The sequence below is a fragment of the Aptenodytes patagonicus genome, chromosome Z, assembly GCF_965638725.1.
Source record: "Aptenodytes patagonicus chromosome Z, bAptPat1.pri.cur, whole genome shotgun sequence".
NCBI lineage: Eukaryota > Metazoa > Chordata > Aves > Sphenisciformes > Spheniscidae > Aptenodytes > Aptenodytes patagonicus.
This window is the reverse complement of record NC_134982.1, coordinates 54,168,111-54,189,377: the sequence shown is the minus strand read 5'-3', so window position 1 is coordinate 54,189,377 and position 21,267 is coordinate 54,168,111. Positions and strand designations below refer to the sequence as shown.

Below are 21,267 nucleotides of genomic sequence, written 5' to 3'. Positions count from 1 at the left end.
GAAGTTTGGACTTCAGTCCAAATACATAGCAGACTAAAAATACCGCTTTTCAATAACATATTTGAGGATTTCCTTTCTTTCCAAATCTGATTATATGCAAAGGAAATGCTAATCTTTTCTTTTTCTCTATATAAAAATGTATCGTTGAGGTGAGCAAAAGGCTCCTTATACTGAAGTAATGTGAGATTTTGTTCTACGTTAGACCTGAAAGACTGGGAATTGAATAGCTAAATCCTGTGGAACTCAGTAGAAATGTAGGCATGAACATCAAAGAACAGCAGATGAATTTTCTTACAGGTTTTATTCTGATTTTTAATGTGACTGAGACCAACTTTTAGCCTCAAATTTAAATGATTGGGTTTTAAAACTGTCATGTTTTTTTCTTTTTTTTGCCTTTGCTGTAGGTAACCCCAGAAGTATTACCTTAAATTATACTGGCTTTTTTCCATGTTTTTTAATTTGGTTTTGACACTTTTTCTGTAAGATCAATTTACTGTTGTACTTTGCCTTGTTTTGAGAATGCAATTGTAAAGATTTTGCTCTTTTCAGTTTCTCAGATTGATTTTGCATGGAATTACCCCCACATGTTTGTGCCACCTTCTACGGAAGAAGCAGGAAAGGCAAATTCAAATGTTTAGATGTAGTTCCATGAAAATGAGCTGTGCTCTTTTGGCACAGCTGGATACACCAAGAGGGGTGTTCAACTTGTAACTTCAATCTCTCTTGTTGGTTCAAAAAATGTTGCATAGCCAAAAAATAATTCTGTTTTGTGTACTGTCTCATAGCCAAAGAGCTTCTCTTTTTAACATAGTATATGCTGTAGTGCAGAGGGAAGGATTTTAATCACAAGAAAGTGATACAGTTTGCATTGTTTATGCAATAAACTTCACACTGAAGATATATTTTAATCTAATGTTTTACTACTGTTTTTTAGAAATTGTGGCTTTATGTGGTATCCTTTTTGACCAATACGTAGAGAGCTCAAGGTCTGAGGCAGAAAGGAGACTGAATTGCTTTCCCATCAAGGGACCCCCAGGTCCTGGAGTAGGAACTCAGCTGTAAGGGAAATTAGAGGGACAGTACAAGAAAGCTTTCATTGCAGCCTCTGATAGTGTGGGTTACTGTGTTCTGAATCACTGTCTCCGGGTCCGTTAGTCTGGGATTTTTCAAGAGAATGTAATTAATTCTTTATCTTGCCCTCTTAAATGAAAGAATGAAAATGTAGGACGCTGAAATATTCCAAAAGCCTTTTTTATATTAAGAAAGCAGATTACGGATTCAGGAGAGAACTGGTTGCTTTTTGAGGCAGGACTGACCAGAACTTGTTCTCCTCTAACTCCCAGTTGTCGTCATCTCTGGGTTGTTTTTTTTTGTTGCCACAGGATGGCACATATGGTATGGATTGTGCTGAACGCTGTGACTGCAGCCATGCGGACGGTTGTCATCCCACCACGGGTTACTGTCGCTGTCTTCCGGGATGGTCAGGTACAAAAGAGACCGTCATGAAGGACAATGAGACTTGGTCTTGCCTTTCGGTTTTGTGGGTAGAGGAGGAGTATGTGGGGTTGGAAGGAGAAAAGGGCCAGTTCTGTGGCTGCTGTGTCCCTTCTGTGATTTGTAGTCATGGAAACTTTGTCGAGTGGGGGATCTGCAGAACACTGGGAATAGAAGGGGAAATCTTAAAACTTGGGTGCCTCCACAGTATGATTCCTTATGAAAGTGGTGAATAACTGTAAATATTCAAGGTTGTGCTGGCAGCTTTGGTAGGTAAAGCATCGCATCCAGGAACTCAGAAAGCTTTGCTCAGGAAGCCAAAAAGAGGATAAATCATGCAGAAGCTGTGCTACCATTTGAGTTTCTCAAACCTTTGAAAAAATTAAGTTTCTCTGGACATATTTTGTTCTGTATGAAAATTGTTGCACTTTTTTCACAAAGTTTCTCCAGCATTTCCATTGTGGTTTTAAGAATTATATATAATTAATTTTTCATCAAATTTTGTGTTTGACACTGTTGTTGCACTCTTGTTGGTGGAAAGCAAGATATTTTGAAAACATGATCGAACTATGCAAAAGGGCAAGCTATCATGAAATGTTCCCTTTACCTCTAGGAAGTAGTTTTAGTTCTCACATAGATTTCTAAGCTCTAAGTGTCAGGAAGGCTCTTCCATCTTCAATAAGGATTAGTTGACACTATAAGTTTGCCCCTCTCAGAGTGTTCTGGACTTTGTGTCTCACTGTGATACTGTAGTGTTGCAAGGGTCAGATTTCATGTCACCCTTCTGTATGGACTCCTTCCCATTTAATAATAATAAGTCAGCATGAAAAACACAACTGAAATGAACAAAGCATGTTTCTGCTGTGAAAAGAAGGGAGGTTTTTTTGTGATTTCAGATATAACCTAGTATTATTTATTATCCACTCACTCATTTATAAGTTAACATTCTTCCTAATTGACTTGCAGGTTCATGATAGAATTGTTTTCTTTTTTCTCTGGTGCTTCCAGACATAGTAGATGGAGGTGAGCAGACAATTGCAGCAAATAATTTATTTGACAAGTTTGGCAAATCATTGTGCTCACAAAAGTTTGTGTGGAGCTTATGACTTCCTCAGATACAGTCTTTACTGAGTTTTTTCCCAAACTTTGATTTTTATATGCTTTTTTTTTTTTGGTAGCTCTGTAGATGGATCACAGGCGTTTTGTTCAAAGTACATAATACTCTGTGTCTGCAATTCAGGTTGATTAGTTGTAGTTGATTACAGCTTACCTGGTGTTTTTTCTACTTTCTGTTCAGATAAACATGACTTTTATGATTATTGGGGGGTAGGAAGTGGAAATCTGTAGGGGATACAGACGTGGGCAGGAAGGGCTCCTGCTTTGCTTTGGAAGACCAAACCCATTTCTTATTTGTGCAATTTGTCTGTATATTAAGCTTCTGCCAAGTTCTTTGAGAAGGCCTGTCTCACCATTGGGCCTCCCCCGTTGTCGCCCTTTTCAGTGTGAAAGAGGGAGGCTTCCAGAGCCAGCGCTCACCTAACTGAGCCAGGAGTTTGTTTGTTTTATTCTCTTCCCACGAGCCGCACTGTGACTTACCATCAGCCACTCAGATACCTCTGGGAAATGACTACCACAAGAGTGCAAAAATAATAAAAGTTATTTGAGTGAATTATGAAAAAATACTATTAGTATTATGCCATCTATTACTATTTTGTGAGACATTACTTTGTGTTTGTGTTTATTTTGTTATTATGTTAATGGCCTTTGACAACTGTTCTTACTTTCAGGTAGTTTCAGGTAATTGTGTGTGTGTGTGTGTGTGTCTGGACACACTTTCTCAAACTTATATTTGGTTCTGCTCAAAATATGATTTGTTAAATTAATAAATGTATTAAGCAAAGAATACACACATTAAAAACATGTGAACAGTTGCTGATCTTGAGCAACCATGGTGTAGGCAGTTAGAGCTGTTCACAAGTTACTGATGTACTCCTCAAAATACATCTTGTGAATTTTCTAAAACTGAGACAAATCATTAGAGACCAAAAGTATGTTCATGAATGAAGCCAGATTAAAATAGGTAGTTTTGAAAGGCCATACGAAGAATCTAGCAACTTTTTATGACAGGTTATAGAAATTACCTAGCCAAGTGTGATATAACTAACCTGGGATGTGACAAAGGCTTCAAGCATAGCATGAACCTTGACTGTGCTTGAACTCAGGTATTGAAAAGGAGACAGTATTTTTGCCTTTAGTGAGATCTTATTTCGTTTTCATATTTAGAAAGGAAAAAGATTTCACTAGAAAGAGACTTCATGTGTGATTATAGATAAAATTGAGTATCTGTCCCTGGATGATGTCATCACAACAGTGTGTGTAACAGACTAGTTTCAACATGTTGGTGATGTCTAGACACACAATATGACATAAATTGCATAGTTTGCTTTATACTCAGTGTCTGGAAAAATCCTCCTCCCACACTTCACATGTCAGAGCGATACCCATGAGGAATCTGGTCTTTGTGTAGATACTTATATTTAGAATGATTAAAAGAAGGAGAGAATACTTTAGAAACAGGTTCCCAAATAGCTGTACTGTTAAGTTACATTGCAGAAATAGCATTAGATTGTAGGATTAAAAAGGGAGGTTATATACATGTTTGTATGCATAATAGGTGGAGAAGCAGATGGAAGATTTTTGAAAATATAGGAAAGTACTAAAATGCAACAAATTATGTTAGAACAGCTTAGATTTTTTCTGTTAGATTTGTTGAAGTAACCATCAGACTTACTAGTTTTTGGTGGTTAGTATTACCTACCAAAAAAACCAGACAGGGAGAAACTGATTTTGGATCAGTCTAATGCTTATCTAACCCAAATGAAGGATTTATTTCTTTAAAAACTATTGGGAGGGTAGTGTTAAAAAATAAATACATGTGGAGAAGCTTAAAAATGTGAACTTGTGAATCTTTTTTCTTTTTCAACAAGAACAAATTGATGAATCCAAGGTGAACTTCCCCAGATGTTTTGATGCCACCAAAATCATATCGTTTCCAAAAAGATATTTTAAATGTAATATTTTTCTCAGCCCTGTGAACAGACCAATTGTCTACACTTTCCCCAGGGAATTTCATCAGAGGGAATAGTTTATATAACTTTGCAGAAATAAATGAAGGGTGGAAGATTTTTTCCCTTGCTGCATGATACAGTTGTACCATAATGCTGGGGAACAGGAAACACACTGCACAGGGAGAGGGGGGGTCACTGGTCTCGTACGGTGCATGCTCCCTCGGGTAGTGAGGGAGCTCCGAGCTGCTGAAGTGGGCACAAGTGCTATTGTCGTGTACCAAAGGACAGCCTAGCCAACGTGCTACCCTTTACTTTAGTCTCAAGATATAGCTGCAGCTGAGCATTGGGTCAACAATAAAGTGCTATATGGTTTAGGTTTTTTAAGTAGTTTTTCCTTTATTTTTTAACATGCCCAGTGTATTATCTTTTGCTTCTTAGGTCCTAGTTTTGAATGAAAGTGTAAGTTCAATTATTGACTATTGCATTATCATGAGCTGTTATAAAACTCAAGAAATAATTAAAATTGGTTTTAATTAGGTTCTGTTTTAATTTAGGGTTTCTGTTTTTAATGTAGGTTCTGTTGCCTGGGAGGATACTTAGATTTTTCATCCTAAACAAGTGACTTTGTTTATAGGACTGCTGTTAGAAATCCTACCCTCTCTGTAGTTTACACCAAGTGTTCCAAATACAGCAGCTTAATTCTGCTTAGAAAAGCAAGAGTTAAGGGTGATGTTTTTTTCCTGGCAATCTGACCATTCCATCACGTTCCAGGAGCCACGTGACAGGATGGCACAAACGAGAAACATTCGCCCACGCAGAGGATGATGTCTGCCCCAAACACTCTCGTCCCTTGACATTTTTGCTGTATCTTATAAATAACTTTTCTTCATTTGGAGGGAGTGCTATAGCTAGACAGTGGAAAAGAGTAAGAACCATTAAAATAGAAAGCAGAAGAAAGACACAGAAAATTTACTCCCCCAATAGGTAATGATAATTAATTCTCCTAGTAATTTATACCAAAACTTTAAGTTAACTTTCATTAAAGAGCCACCTCTACAGCTTCTCTCAGTGACCACAATCCAGCAAGCACCATGGTAATTGTTAATTTCATCCCTTAATCTTATCTGTTCTGCAAGCAGCTGTCAAAATACAATTTTTCCAAATTGCCTAAAAGATTAGAGAATTCATATTCTTGCAAACTGAGATTTCGCATTAAAGCATTGTAAAAAGGGCAAAGGTTTTTCTCCAGCCAGTTTGTTTATTACTGTAGTATAGTAGTGTGTGTGTTACTGATAACACGTTACTGTTGTGCTTTCTTGGGTGCAGTTCTGCTGGACCTTTCTGTTTGTGAAGAAATGTCATGTCATACTGATACGACATTTTTAAAATCAATTTAAAGGTTATGCGGTGCCAGGGATTATGAAATACCACTAGTCTGCTATCTGCATCAAAACAATAGCATTGGTTTATGGAAAAGACAGATGCAGTAATATCAGCCTACATTTTACCAGTGTGCATAGTATTCATCCATATGCTGCAGCGGATAGGGTGTTGGTGACTTTTGCTGTGCCGGACACCTGCTGACGCTAGTCAGATTGCCCATCACCAGATGTGTTATTTCTGTGAGGAAGTGCTGTGTCTTTCCATGTGCCCCTGACATTATTTCTAAGAGGCACATTTGTTGCTGGATTATAACAGGGAGGACTGTCATCTGACACCCGCCCCACTGATGCAGATAACCAGGTCCCCTGGGAAGCATGAACTAGAACTCTCCCTTGCTCCTTAGCTCTTAATGTGTATGCATTTTTCCCCTCCTGTGCAGAAGAAAAAAGATATAAAAGAGTACTGTCATGGGTTTCCCTCACCTTAAGTCTGAGAAACGAGCTGCTGCTGGAACAGCGTGCATGGTGCTGGTGCCCCGGTGCACCTAAGCTGAGAACCTCTTGCGAGAACATGGGTTTCCCTCCACCTTGGCTGATTTCCCCTGGGCTCCTGAAGCACAAGGTCCCATTGTGATGAATATTCAGTGTGCTGCAAAATGAAATCATATGTGGGCACTGTGTCATGATAAATGGTGTATTTACTTTCCAAACTTAGGGAGACAAGTTCTTCAATAAGAGGGTTGGCCTACCCTACGTCTGAACTTCACTGTGTCTGTATCTCTATTGCCTGTGCATTTTGGTGGGTCTTTATGTGGAAGAAATGCCACTCTTTTAGAAGAAGTGGTATTAGAAGAATTTATTTAGAAGAATTTATTTAGAAGAAGGGGGTGCTAGTTGACAGCCGGCTGAACATGAGCCAGCAGTGTGCCCAGGTGGCCAAGAAGGCCAATGGCATCCTGGCCTGTATCAGAAATAGCGTGGCCAGCAGGAGCAGGGAAGTGATCGTGCCCCTGTACTCAGCACTGGTGAGGCCGCACCTCGAATACTGCGTTCAGTTTTGGGCCCCTCACTACAAGAAGGATGTTGAGGTGCTGGAGTGTGTCCAGAGAAGGACACTGAAGCTGGTGAAGGGTCTGGAGAACAAGTCTTATGAGGAGCGGCTGAGGGAACTGGGACTGTTTAGCCTGGAGAAAAGGAGGCTGAGGGGAGACCTTATCACGCTCTACAACTACCTGAAAGGAGGTTGTAGCGAGGTGGGTGTCGGTCTCTTCTCCCAAGTAAGAAGCGATAGGACGAGAGGAAATGGCCTCAAGTTGCGCCAGGGGAGGTTTAGATTGGACGTGAGGAAAAATTTCTTTCCTGAAAGAGTGGTTAAACATTGGAACAGGCTGCCCAGGGAAGTGGTTGAGTCCCCATCCCTGGAGGTATTTAAAAGACGTGTAAGTGAGGCGCTTAGGGACATGGTTTAGTGGGCATGGTGGTGTTGAGTCGACGGTTGGACTTGATGATCTTAGAGGTCTTTTCCAACCTTAATGATTCTATGATTCTAAGAAGAACTTTAAATCAGTATATTAAGTACATTTATTTCCTACCTATCAAGAAGGTAAGAAAAGGAGAAGTATTATTTTCTTGCGGGTACCTAAAACGTGGTAGATGAAAAGAAGAGCACCACTAGAGTGGATGACAGTATGTAGCAACAGTATGGCCTTCAGAAAGATACTGGGGATATCTCAAAAGTGGTTCTTCCACTAAAATTTGCAGATACTGATGTTTGCCTTCAAACTCTGATAAAGCACTGTTTTTGTTGACAAGCTTTTGTAGCTGTCTTCCTACCAAAACTCACGGGTACAAATTCTCCTGCAGCAGCAGTGAAGAAGCAGCAGTCTGAACTGCTAGAGAAAAATGTTTGATCCTTTCATTCGCTCCTTAATTTAAGACCCTTTTATTTAGTCTTCTGGCTATCTTCAGCTAGGGAGCAAGGTACTTCGCTTCCTTTAAAGACAACAAGGGTACTTCTAAATAGTGCCTATAATGTTTTTCACCTCTTCCCCGTGCTGTTTCTCCCCTTTCTTTGGGCTGTTCATCCATCATTTGACGGAGAAGTAAGGAAGCAAGTCTCACCATCAGAAGTCTCAGCTTCCTTGAACAGAAGTGATCTAGTGTTTTGTTTCTTTCAAATATGAAGGGTGAGATCTTGGACCATAATGGAAATGGATCATTAGCTTTAATGACACCAAGATTTCCCCAAGTTTTGAGGGCTTGATCCTTCTCTTGTTTAGGCTGTTGTATATCTAATGTAGGTCTGACATATGGGAAATACACGAATATACAAATAGGTTTTAATTCTGGGAGACTATACTAGAAAGTTCCATGTGTTGTGAAGATAAATTGTATAGCGAATACATGTTCTTTATGAAAAAAATAATTCTTTTTGAAATCTGGATAACTTTTTATCAGACTAATGAAAATGCAATAAGCTGGAAAATAGCACTTAGTCCAATAGCAAATTTGCTTGGGAAGATCATAAGAAATAATTGGTAGATTTTTTCCCCTCCGATTGCTAAAACAAATTACCTCTCTGTTGATTTGACTTGGATGGATCATTGAGTCTCAACTTAAAAATATAGCATAAGGAGTATGTAAACACTCTGCTAGCATGGGCAGAAACACTTGTATCCCTAAGGAATTATTTACTTCATTCATGCAATTACGAATGCTGGGGGAATGCTGATTTAGATGTGAGGCCCCCAGCATAAAGCACTGGGCATTAAATGCATGAGCATTTCTTCAGAGCAGCTTAGCTGAAGTTTATCATGACCATTCAGCTATTGCCTAGCAACTTGTGAAGGCCATCAAAGAGCTCTTTGTCCATAGCTCTGGCAAAAACATTTCCTCGCAGATATCCTTATCAGTATCAAAATCAACATGAAAACTTATCAAAAACAATTTTATTGCATGAGATTAATACTCGCTCGAAATTGTGGCAATCATAGGCCAGTACACTGTTGATACCATTGTTGTAAAAGCTGAGTCTAAGCTTTGTAAGTTGTAGTAAAAATGTTTCTTTTTCCTCACTGATTTCTAGCTTTTCTATAAAAGCATAGCTTTCTTTGCTGAAATTTCATATAAAGCATCACAGTCTGGAGGATTCTTTTTTTATTTTTTAATCCTTTTAATATTTCTAACCTATACTTTCTCGAAAATACACATACTTGATTTTTACAGCTATAAGATGTGAAACTCAGTTTCTCATTTTTAAGTGCCTTATGAACTTATCTAAATAACAGTGAATGAGTGAGGTTTAAAACTATTTTTATAAGTAGAGATGCAGTAAATCACTAAATGAATTAGTATTTCTGCTTTGCTAGATTCATTCTTGACACAGAGGAGTAAAATTGCTTTTGCTTATGATCAATAGTGAATAAAATTCCTTTTGTAGTGAAACAGAAGTAATATTCAGCACTCTTTCAGTGTGTTAAATCATCATAATTATTATTCAGTGATATTTAGGATACACTGTTTCTTTGCTAAGTAGAGGGATATCATTCTTCAGCTGACTACCTCCTTATAAGGGGTGACAGTGGGAAAGAAAAGGTAATTTTTTCAGTTTCCCTAATGGATAATTTTTCCTGATGTGTACTGGAGGAACTTTTTCCTTTTTCATTTTTAATGGTAGTTGTTGGCTTTTTTAAGTATCGTGGCTCTATGCAGCATGGGGCCCATTGTCTTTTCTATCCCAGTGTGCCCAATATCACCCTTTGACACCATGCTGTCATAAAGCATCCTCTGTGCACAGATCAAGACGATATAATTGAGCCTGCTGTTATTGTATGTCACTGGTCTACATAATCTCACATAATGCACTATGGTAACTGTTGGCAACCGCTGACTTGTTAATAGTGACCATTGTATACTGAACACCACTGAAACCCATTAAGACTCTGTGAAAAATGTCTTTTCTCTAGCAGAGTTCACTGAGTGAAGCTATGTATGATATGATAGATAACACTCACATGAACACAATGCCAGGCTCAATTCTGAAATCCTCTGCATGTGTCTGCTCATGCTTTCACAGATTTACAAACCCAAGTTCTCCAATTTGTGAACCTCAAGCAGAGCAATCTTATGCATCTGAAATAAGTGGTCTTGTTTCTAAAAAAAATGCTGTGATCTCATCCTGCTCATGTGCATCAGCATCTCTCAAAATCAAACCACTCTCTTTTATCTGTTTATCCACAGATAAGGAGTTAATGAAAAAGTTGACCCAGGCTACTGAGAAGCAAGTCTACACTGCCTCTCAAATGTAGTTGAAGATAGGAGAATGACATTGCCTATGCAGGCAAAAATGAAAAAGTAATAATATAGGAAGCCTTTCATTTTTTGACAATAAATTTGTTTTAGGTCAGTATTAACCAATGGTCATTGTACAATTTGGGCTTTTAGGTGGCCCGTGTACTGTCTGCTGCTGGTTAGCATCTGGATTCTAAAAGGCAAGTGTTTTCTCTCTTGCTGGCATTAGTTGGTGCAATCTGTTGAACCACATATTTGATCATTCAATCTGCTGATTGTCTTGCAGAGAAATAAACAATTTGTGAGTCTGGAGATTCACCTTTCCTCTAATTAGAGAGTTAGTCTTTGGATATAGGCAGCTTTACAAGGCACATGCTGTGGGGGTTGAGGAATCACCTTTGAGTCTGTCTATCAGTAAACAGTGTAATTGTTTTTCAGTATTGTTACGAACAGTTGGTTTTGCTCTTCAAAGTTAAAAGATTTTTTTCTTGTCACATGTGAAACTTTTGCTTTTTTAGGACTCTGGCAGCCCATGAACCTGTGGCATATTTTGCTGGAAATACTTACAAAGCAAGACATGCTTGTGGTTGGATTCAGTCCACTTTTCCCTTAGCGAAGGGCTTCATTCAGTAGAGGCACTATAATAATACTTAATTGTTAATGCAAAGTACTGTAGACACAATACGGTCTGAGTTCCACAGTGGTGCCTGCTGGCATTTAACATGCAGCATGCTTTTCAAAAAGCAGATAGTGGAAAAAACAAACAGGAAAGTTATATTTAATGTTGCTGCATTGCAAAGAAAAAACCCATCCCATGATTGGATGATTATGATTAGTGGTTTGTATTATGATTTATGTATAGGGGTTCAGGTCGTGGCCATTTTATAATCAATTTTATGCCAAAAATGGTTAGACAAAGCACTTACTGACCAGCATCCTTAACACTGTTGCAGCTAAGCATTTTGGAATGCTCACATGGTGTGTTTGGAAACCCTTTGTGCGCACTACATTTTTCCATTTGGTATGAGGCTTAGCAGTAATCAGCTCACCACTAATTAGAAATCATTCTGTGTCCTGCACCCCATTATTACACAAAATTATGTCAGACCTTAAGAATTTTTACATTCAGAAGGAAAAGTTTCTGCAATACCTTTTATCATGCATTTCCCTAACATAAAATTTGAAAATAAGCTTTTGCTGTTTTGAAACAGCCATTATGGAGGAAGCAAAAGTCATTATTTTGCTGCATTTGAACTACTTTCTACTTTTGATTCTCTTTATTGATACCAGTGGTGAAAGTGAGAGGAATAAAAGACATTTTTAAATTTTTATATGCATAAAGGTCTTGGAAAATTATGGAACTCTTTATACTATTGAGAGGTTTGCATTCATCTTTGTAGATCTTAAAGTGTCGGCAGGCAGGAAGCCTGGAGGTAGCATCCCATGGAGCTCATGTTCCATGTAAATCTGCAGAAGTGCTTTCCTGTTAACAGAACTCAGGATCAGCCCTTATGTACATCTCATCAAAACTGGAATACAAAAGAAATTCACTGTTCTGGGGGAAGGCAGGAGCAGAGATGCAAGTTTACCTTGTTCTTGTTCTGTTTTTCTGATGTTAGTGATATTTTCATAAACAGGTTTTGTGAGCTGCGTTTTAAAAATGAGTCCTCTGAGGACCAAAGGTTTAAACTAACTACACATAAGAGTTCTTTACAAAGGCTGACAGTTTTGTTTATTTATGGTTGCAGGCATTCACTGTGACAGTGTGTGCGCTGAGGGACAGTGGGGTCCAAATTGCTCATTGCCTTGTTACTGCAAAAATGGAGCATCCTGCTCTCCAGATGATGGAATCTGTGAGTGTGCACCAGGATACAGAGGCACCACTTGTCAGAGAAGTAAGGACAAAATAAATGCTTTAAAATACCTGTTCCTCCCTCCCTTACTTGGAATACATATGATATAATATCATAATGCTTTGCTAATTGTAGTATGAAGTACTATGAAACACTCCTTGATTGGACATTTTGTCAAAAGGTATGAATATACAGAAATAAATGTTATCTGAAATTAACAAATATTTCCAACTAGTAGTGCTCTTCTTTTTATGGTACAACTTTACTTGTATTCACTGTCCTTGCCGTGATGTCATTATGCACATGACTTTCTAAGAAATTTAGCAGGGGATTCCATTCTAAAGGCAAGCATTTCCAAAGGTGATTGATGCACATTAATTTTGTAATACATATTTTGGTAGGTAAATAAAACATGCATGAGTTTCAGAAGCTAGAAACCTTAGCTTCCCGTTGAGTCTGGTAGGAATCATTGGCTTAATTATTGCATTCTTTTAACACTTATTTTGAAGCAGCAAAGAATGGCTAGTGAGATCAGGCCTCACAGTAAGTAGAGGATATCATAGGTACCCATAGTTGCATTTGAAAAATTTGTCTCTGTAAAATTTAAATGTTATAATTTGGTATAAAAAATGGTATAATGAGAGATACAGATGAACTGAGGCAAATTATACCAGAAACAAGGAGGCAAAAATAAGTTGATGTGCAAAATATTTACCTTCCCAAGAAGGTTTGTCACAGTTTGCCAGCAGTCTAGCTGTCTTCAGTTTGAATTTTTGAAGGTGTGAGAGGAAGGTGTTCAGAGAAGAGAAATGTGAGTCCTCTGCACTTGGAGGGTAGCCGTGTTTTCAGAGGAGGTCTCCCAGAAACAAGGTCAAGAAGCAGGTGGTGTAAGGCCAAGCGGAGATGCTACTAGGTCCTCCAAAAGAGGCTTGAAAGGCAGGAGACGACATGAAATGATTACTAGAAGGTAGAAGGAGAATCAGAGGAGGATGAAGTCCAAACAGTCCAGGAATGGCAAGATTTCAAGCTGAAGAATGTGATTGCCTATGGCACTACTAAATCCCACATTAGTGTGTCATTAGTATTCCTTAAGCATTTCTAACTAAGTGCAGTAATTATTCTCACTATCTAATCTCTAAAGGCCTTGCAGTTAATCAGTTAATCAGTTAATCCAAAGGCAGACTAAGGGTAACACTACATGTAAAAATGTTCCCTGTGTTTTGGAACTGTGCCTGTAACCTGGACAAGAGGCTTCCAGTCCGGTGGCTCTCAGAGCCCCTCTCTGATGCACGGTCTGGAGGCCGGGAAGACAAAGGTCATACGAATAATTTGGATCCCAGTCAGAAAGTGCCTTTTCAGTAAACAGGAAGACCTTTTGGCACTGTTTCACTTGGAAAAGTTAATCTCTCTATAGAGATCTGGACACATAACTTGTATCAAGTGTATAATTAAAAGACTGAATCTTGAATGAAATTAAAATATTGAAAAGATTCCAAGTTACTTTTCATCAGTGCTAATTGCTGCTGTGCAACAGGTATTTCTGTTGATGCATTACCTAATATTCTAATTTATCAGGAAATAGATGCCAAAAGGGATTAGAGCAACAAAGAAGGAGATTTTATGCAACAGCCTTTTTTTTTTTTTCCCTTTTCTTTGCTTTTTTTTAAGAAACTAGTGCCTTTAGCATGAGAATTAAGTGGATGACTCTGTATTTCTGGTCTCAGGTTCTCTAAAAGTTAGGTGATGCATAGCTGTCTGTACCATGTAATGAGTACAGTGAGTACCTAAATGAAAGGATGACTGGAAAACTTTTGTACATTTTTCTCAGTGAAGTAATGGCTATTTCTGTTCCAAGTTAGGAAACACATAAGGAGTCAAGGTCTAAGATGACCCTACTCATCTACAGATAAAACTATCCACTCTGGTTTTTTAAATTACTTTTCTTCAAGTATGCTTTAAAAGATGTTCATGTTGTAGAGAACATATAATGTATAGCGTATAATATATAAAGTATATATGCATTTCAAACATAACCCAAGTACAGTGTGGCCTGACAAGTAATAGAATGTCAACTAAGTCATTAGTAACAAGAATATAGTAAACCCTTGAGGACGATGAGCAAATCTCGTTTCGTGAGTGTAAAGCATTGAACTGTATGAATAATAACAATGACCATTGCAACTCTTGTGTATTTAGAAAGCAGAGCTAATTCAAAGTCAGGAACAAGTGCACTGAAGAGTAGTTCACGGCTGTATAGAAAGTGCAGGATGCAATGACAATCTGTTCTTTCTGATTCCAGTTTGTTCCCCTGGGTTTTATGGACACCGCTGCAGCCAGACATGCCCCCAGTGTGTACACAGTAGCGGTCCCTGCCACCATATTACTGGCTTATGTGACTGCTTACCTGGATTTACAGGAGCCCTCTGTAATGAAGGTACAAGTTGTGATAAAGACTCTGTGGGATGCAGAGACCAAGCACTGTAATAATTTTCATTCCATCACCTGGAAACTGTAAAACCAAAAATAGCTTGTTGTAGTATGTGCAGTTTATAAATTAGGAATCTTAAGCAGGTTTAAGCTGTTTGTACATTTGATCCTTAAGTATGAAACCCACTGTATTCTTATTTGTATTATTTGTAGAATGAGTATGTATAATGGGCTTACCAGAATTTATAATGCCTTACTTTAACGTTATACTAAGCAATACGTTTCTTGATCCAAGTATCAGTTGCTTTCTCTTGAAATAAAGAAAATACAATCTTGTTCTGATTACTAAGGAGTTCTAATTCTGACAACTTGTTCTCAGTATGTCCCAGTGGCAGATTTGGCAAAAACTGCATTGGAATATGCACCTGTACCAATAATGGAACGTGTAATCCTATTGATAGATCCTGTCAGTGTTACCCTGGCTGGATTGGTAGTGACTGCTCTCAGCGTAAGTATCAGCTTTTTTTTCCCTTTATTCTTAATTAATCAGGGTTCGGCTATTTAAATTCTCTACTTTTTGGTAAAGAAACACTAAGTCAGAAATGAGGACTTCATGGTATATAACGAAGATATCTTAAACTTTTCTGCATTTCATCAGCACTATCAGAAACACGTTTGCACTATGATTTTTCTAATAAGTGGGCTGGAGCATACAACAGGAGGGATAAATTTTCAGTCTTCCACTGCCCAAAGAAGGGTTGTTTCAGAAGTGCACTGTGAAAATACAAGAGGCAATGCTCACAGGTTGCAGCAAGGGTGACTTTTACTAGATACAAGAAAAAAGATTTCTTACTGTGAGAGTGGTCAAGCACAGCAACAGTCCAGAGAGGCTCTGAAGTCTCCAGCCTGGAGGAGGCTGTGAAATTATCATTGTTGAAAATCCTTTGAGTAGGGTGTTGGACTAGGTGATGCGAGAGGTCTCTTCCAACATGAAAAAGTCTGTGACTTGATGAATCTTGCATTGCAGAGAGGGTTCTTGACCTGTTGTTTGCTTGTCTGTAATTAGCTAAATTATCTGTTTGTTTTGCTAAATTATCTTGCTTGTCTGTTATTATCTAAATTAATAATTTAGTCTTACCGCAGTAGTGTTGTGAACATCTCAGGGCTTGTATCCTCATGACAATCTTATGAATAGCAGAGGTATTATTTTACAAATAAGAAGCTGAGGCACTGAAATACAGGGTGTTTTTTCTTACTACAGTTGCATAGAGAGCTACTGGCAAGGCTCAGAACAAAGCCAAGATTTTCTCAGATACAAGTTAGTGCTCTGGCTGCAATACCATCCTTATTCTTGTTAAACATTTGAACATTTTGTTGAGAAATTTTTCACTGTGACTTTTTTTAAGTGCTTATAACTTTTTGATGGATTTTTCTCTTTCTTCCTTTTATAAATGTTTCACAGATACACATTTTTAGTGTCATACTACCTCACTCGATGAGTATTGTCTTAGCATGCTAAACTCAGTGAAGACTTTGTTGCTGACTTAAAAAGGAGAAGGGCTAGGCCCTAATTTTATTACATTTCATAGAGTTATTTTATTAAATAATTAGGCATTCACTAGATGCCTTGCTGGGTCTATGCAAATTACTAATGACAGGAAAGAAATATCTGAAATAAAATTCTCACAAGGTACCAAAATCCACACAGTCTGAAACACATGCATGCCAAAAGTTCAGTCAACCCATTTTTATGAATAAAAGAAGCTGTACCAGACCCTGATACGTCAAAATTGAAAAGACAGCGTGCTGGGGTTTCCAGGGAGGTGCATTTCCTAATAACATGCCTCATTGGTTTATATCATTTACGGTTTGCCTGGTCCAGGTTAACTGGCTCTGTACCAGTGCAATGTAACATCTGGTCAATTTGGAAAAACCCCTTTGCTGGCTGAATTCTGTGAAGTGATTAGCATGCACAACTCAATATGATACCAAAATAAATCTTGGGCCTATTCCTGTGGAAGCCAGCAGCAACAAAGGTCCCTGTTTTTATGGTAGAATAAGTAGGTAGTTGGGAGAGTAGCAGAATAGGGGTATTTAGGAGGAGGAGGGACTTACTCACTGAATCAATAACAAGAAAATGGTGCCAGCAATATGAATGGAAGCGTCTATTGAAGCTGTGCTCATGGACCGTAACAGAGGAAGTTTATTTGCTTTGTATAAAGGCCTTTCGTTCACATGGAAAATAATGATTCCATTAATTTCTTTTGGAACTAGCGACCTTTTTGAAACTTCTAACCTTTCGTCTGTATGTGATTTACATTCCTTCTTAGCTGATCACTAATTTCAAACAAAAAACAATAATAAAAATCATTATAAGGCACAACTGAAGTGGAAACAACAAAAAACAAACTTAGTACTTTTTTTCAATACACCATAGTATATTTCTTAATGAAGTGAAATTTGGGCAAAGATAACACTTTGCAAAAATACAGCCCACACATAGATGAGTCATTATGCAAACAGTTAAAGGATTCAAGAGTTTTTATTGCTCTCAGATAGGTCCCTGGACAACCAAATCAGTACACAACAATAAGGAGTTATCAGCCTTTTTAAACTTACACAGGAATAAAGCTAAGGCTTCCTTCTCTGACCTGTTTCTTCTCTCCTATGAAATACTCATGTTGTACTTCCACAAAACTATTTTTAAATTATGCATCTTTTCACTAAAGAAACAAATAAAAACCTCAAGATGTGAATCCTACTGAACAGAAAGGGGCTATTCTTAGAGTACCCTCTGTACTTAGTGATATTCTGACATGAAGAAAATTATCTTTTGCTGTCTCTGAATAGTAATTAGCATTTTGGAACCACTTCACTATTCTAATGGCAGCACATAATATCAAATTCATTCACCATGACATTTTCAAAGCAGTCAGTAAAATTCTATCTCATAACGTGTTGACATGATTGTGAGTGAAAAAAATCTCCACTTTATAGATAATGACTTGTTTTTTAGAAATATTATATTGATTAACGGACCCACGGAAGCAACTGAGTTAACCTGATTAAGGTACAGTCCTGATTATATGCACCACATTTAGGCAATTATGTAGAATCTAACAGTGGAAATACAAGAAGTAAGCTTAATATAGGGTCTAAACCTATAGGCTGTAAGATGTGTTTCAACCTTCTCTTTTGAGAAGGTTTGTTTGTTCTCCTTCACTTTTGAGGCTTAAAAGGCTTATCCCCTTGACTGTGCTCAGTTGAACTGTTTGCAGATTGAAAATAAATTAAGAAAGGAAAGTTACATGGCTTTCTCTATGAGAAAGCTGGTATGAGTGTCCTAGTTACTATCAAGTATGTATCACTGGTTTCTTTCACACATTTAATCTTTTTCAGCACTTCTTATCTAGAGTAAAATAATTCCTTAGTTAAAAAAAAAAAATCTGTGGCTATTTGCTCAGAATGGAGCAGCCCAAAAAATGCATTTAAAAGAAAAACAACAAACCCCAAAAGAAGCAGTGCTCATATGAACATAAGCAGCTCTATTCATGGGTATCAAGGATCTTTGTCATTTGAGATTAATTAATTGCTCTGGGTTGTTTTAGCTTGCCCACCTTCCCACTGGGGTCCGAACTGCATCCACACATGCAACTGCCATAATGGAGCTTACTGCAGTGCCTACGATGGGGAGTGCAAATGTACCCCAGGATGGACTGGCCTTTACTGTACACAACGTGAGTGACTTTTGTTATCTGTTCTTAAGTCTACAAATCAGTGACAGAATTTTCCTTCACTATTTTCACACTTTATTCATTGATTTCTTCCCATGCTGCTGAACCTTTTTTAATCCAGAAGATGTAACACATTACCTCCATGGTTGCAGGGGAGGCCCCTGTATAAGCACTGGAAGAGTGCTGGCCACTACATTCGGGCTCCTCTTTAGCTTTCCTTCAGAGGAAGGCAACTTCTGGCCACAGCCAGGCATCCCTGTGGAAAACTGTCATGTGCACATGCAGAATGAATGACTCTGACATTCAGATGCTATCACTGCAGATGCACAGTTATGGCTGCAGTCCGTAGCTTGGATGGTGTCAGCTCTGCAGGCATTCCCCACAGGGTGGGATGACAGTACCGTCTAACTCATTCCCTCTCTGAAACCTCCCCAAGAAGTACTCTAGCAGCAGGGACCAACAACCAAGACTGTAAGATAACACAGAGCTGACTGAAGCCATGAGAATAGCTTCTAGCTTAGCTGTGGCTGTGGTCTACTGAGGCACAGTCCCTGTTGTCACTGCAAAGTGATCGTACAGTATATCTCGTATCTGTAATTGCTACCTCCCGGGGGCAATTGCAACAACAGCTCTAGCTCAGCACCTGTGATTCAAATACTGATATAGAAGCTATTTTATTTGGAACTTAGAAAGTTAACTTCACTAGACTGTAATGTTATAATTTGTTTTGGAATTTTCTTCATGTAATTAATACATTAATACTGATTTTTTTTTCCAAGAGCTTTTTATTAAAATAAAAGTACAAGCAGTGCAGTGACTGGGTGTAGGTATATGGCACTCATTATATGCTGGGTAAGAGTTCATACAAAGTTTGAGAAGTAAACATTTGTTAGAGATAGATAAAGTTGGCTTCTTATCTTTATCATATTACAGCTTCAGTTTGGTTTATCTTCAATCCAGGCACCCCCCACTGCCTGTAATCTGGGCACAACCATTATCTTTGAATTCAAGAAACATAAGACTGCTAACTGTGTTTTGCATTCAGTGTTTAAATACACATTTTTCATAAAATCAGAACTCTCCTTTTTCAACTGAATAATGTCATAGTGGCAGGAAATAACAGATATATTATAGGGCCATGTGGATGCAGCTCTGGAAGACATTCACTATACTGGTTCAGCTGTCAGCTATCATGGTTATTTTGCTTCCTGCTGGTGAATAATGATCTCTTTGCGGTGATATGTCTTCTTCATACTGAAATGGTATCTTTGTGAGGAGCTGAGATACAATATGTTATTATTTTTCTTTTTTTATGCTTCAACATCAACTGTGCAGAAAATATGTCCAAAGGTTCATTCATCACTGAACAGACTCCCTGCTCTGGTTCACAGACTGCCCTCTTTCTCCTCCTTCAAATATCTTCCTAAACCCATTTCTTCGAGGAGCCTTTCTTGCTGCCTTCTTCTGAACATCTGCTGTCTGCACAATTTCCCAACCTCATTTTTATGTAGTTTTTGCCTAATGTGTGTTTTAAACCACTTAAAGTAGGGTAGGTCTTGATCTATTGTGTTTATAGAATGCCATGTTGAGTGTCGGGGCTACAGAAATGACTTCTCAATAACATACTTAACCAAAATATTTGCATTTTATTTCTAGAGCGGTTGTTTCACTCCTTTTCCCCTCCCCCTCCTTGTATTGCAGGATGTCCCCTAGGTTTTTATGGGAAGGACTGTGCATTGATATGCCAATGTCAGAACGGAGCCGACTGCGACCACATCAGTGGGCAGTGCACCTGCCGCACAGGGTTCATGGGGAAGCACTGCGAGCAGAGTGAGTAGGGACGAGAATTGTTTGTGCTTGATATACTAACATCTGAGCCGACCCTCTTGTTTTGGCCAGTGTTGTGATACAACCTCTTGGCTTCAGTGGGAATTTTGATGGGGAAAGAGCTTCAAGAGTTGGACCTAGGCTTTTTCCAGACGGATATGAGCCTGCAGAATTAGTTAAGACTGATTATGATTGTGATGGCTGTTTCTTTCCATTTGTAGCTACACGTAAGAGGCATTTGTACTACATTCTAGTTGCTTTGGACATAATGCTAAAAAAACCCCAACAACTCTGTCATGTAAAAGTAACAAATGAATCCAAGTAATTGTCATTAGCATAAACCACAATGAAAACTAATAGTTAGAAGACTAAAGATAAGAAGTACCACATCAATCCTAGTGGATAAAATTAATCTTTGCAATGTGGTTTTACAATACAATTGGATTATAAAAGCATAATAGATGGCATTTTGTTTTCATATGTGTGTGATTCTTTCCCCAAGAAAATCAAGAATAACACCACCGACATCAATGGTGGTATAACATTGTACAACATTAAAAGAATAATCAGGCTCATAAGCACAGAACTGTTAGTCCAACTTTTGCTAACATCACAGAGTGGTGCTCCCACACTGCATGCATTATGCTGCAGTGCAAAGCAATCCATTCAACCTACTGCTGTGAAGGTTTAAACCTGTCTTTGGCATCAGCGTCGTGCACAGCGCTTTGCTTTTGATGTGTGGAGGACACTGCGTATTACCTGTAACCAGGACTGATTTAGCTGCATCTGGATCTGAAGGGCTGTGCAGTGGCCAAGGTAGCATGTGTCACGACTGGCAGCGCTGTAACAGAAGGGAGGGGAGGTTACCGTCCCTATAGATACACTTTATTCCCTCAGCAGTGGGTCTAGTCCCAGCTGCAACAGGAGTTATGTTTTTAAGGCTAATCAACATCTATGGTAGAACCACTGAAAATTTGGAAGTGGATTTTTTTTTCCTAAGAAAAATACAGGTGCAACAAAATCTGAATGGTTTAGAGGAATACATTTATTTCAATGAAATAATAGCTGTCAACATGTAATTATTAGCTATTTAAATTTTCTTACTCTACTCTGATGATTTCAGTGTTTCACTTCAAAAGAGCAGTAATGTTTAGGAAAAGATAAACTTTTTAAGATCCTCTCTTGATGTCCT

At 38.3% G+C, this 21,267-nt stretch overlaps 1 protein-coding gene across 2 annotated transcripts in view; it reads left to right on the top strand.

The window, feature by feature from the left end:
- MEGF10 (multiple EGF like domains 10) overlaps positions 1–21,267 on the top strand; it is a 110,569-nt gene that overhangs the window by 76,122 nt on the left and 13,180 nt on the right. For both annotated transcript variants that reach the window (XM_076362383.1, XM_076362382.1), the window contains exons 13-18: positions 1,383–1,485; positions 11,983–12,129; positions 14,387–14,521; positions 14,894–15,022; positions 18,123–18,251; positions 19,950–20,078. In XM_076362383.1, coding sequence (XP_076218498.1) covers positions 1,383–1,485; positions 11,983–12,129; positions 14,387–14,521; positions 14,894–15,022; positions 18,123–18,251; positions 19,950–20,078 — 772 coding nt within the window. The remainder of the gene's footprint in view (positions 1–1,382; positions 1,486–11,982; positions 12,130–14,386; positions 14,522–14,893; positions 15,023–18,122; positions 18,252–19,949; positions 20,079–21,267) is intronic.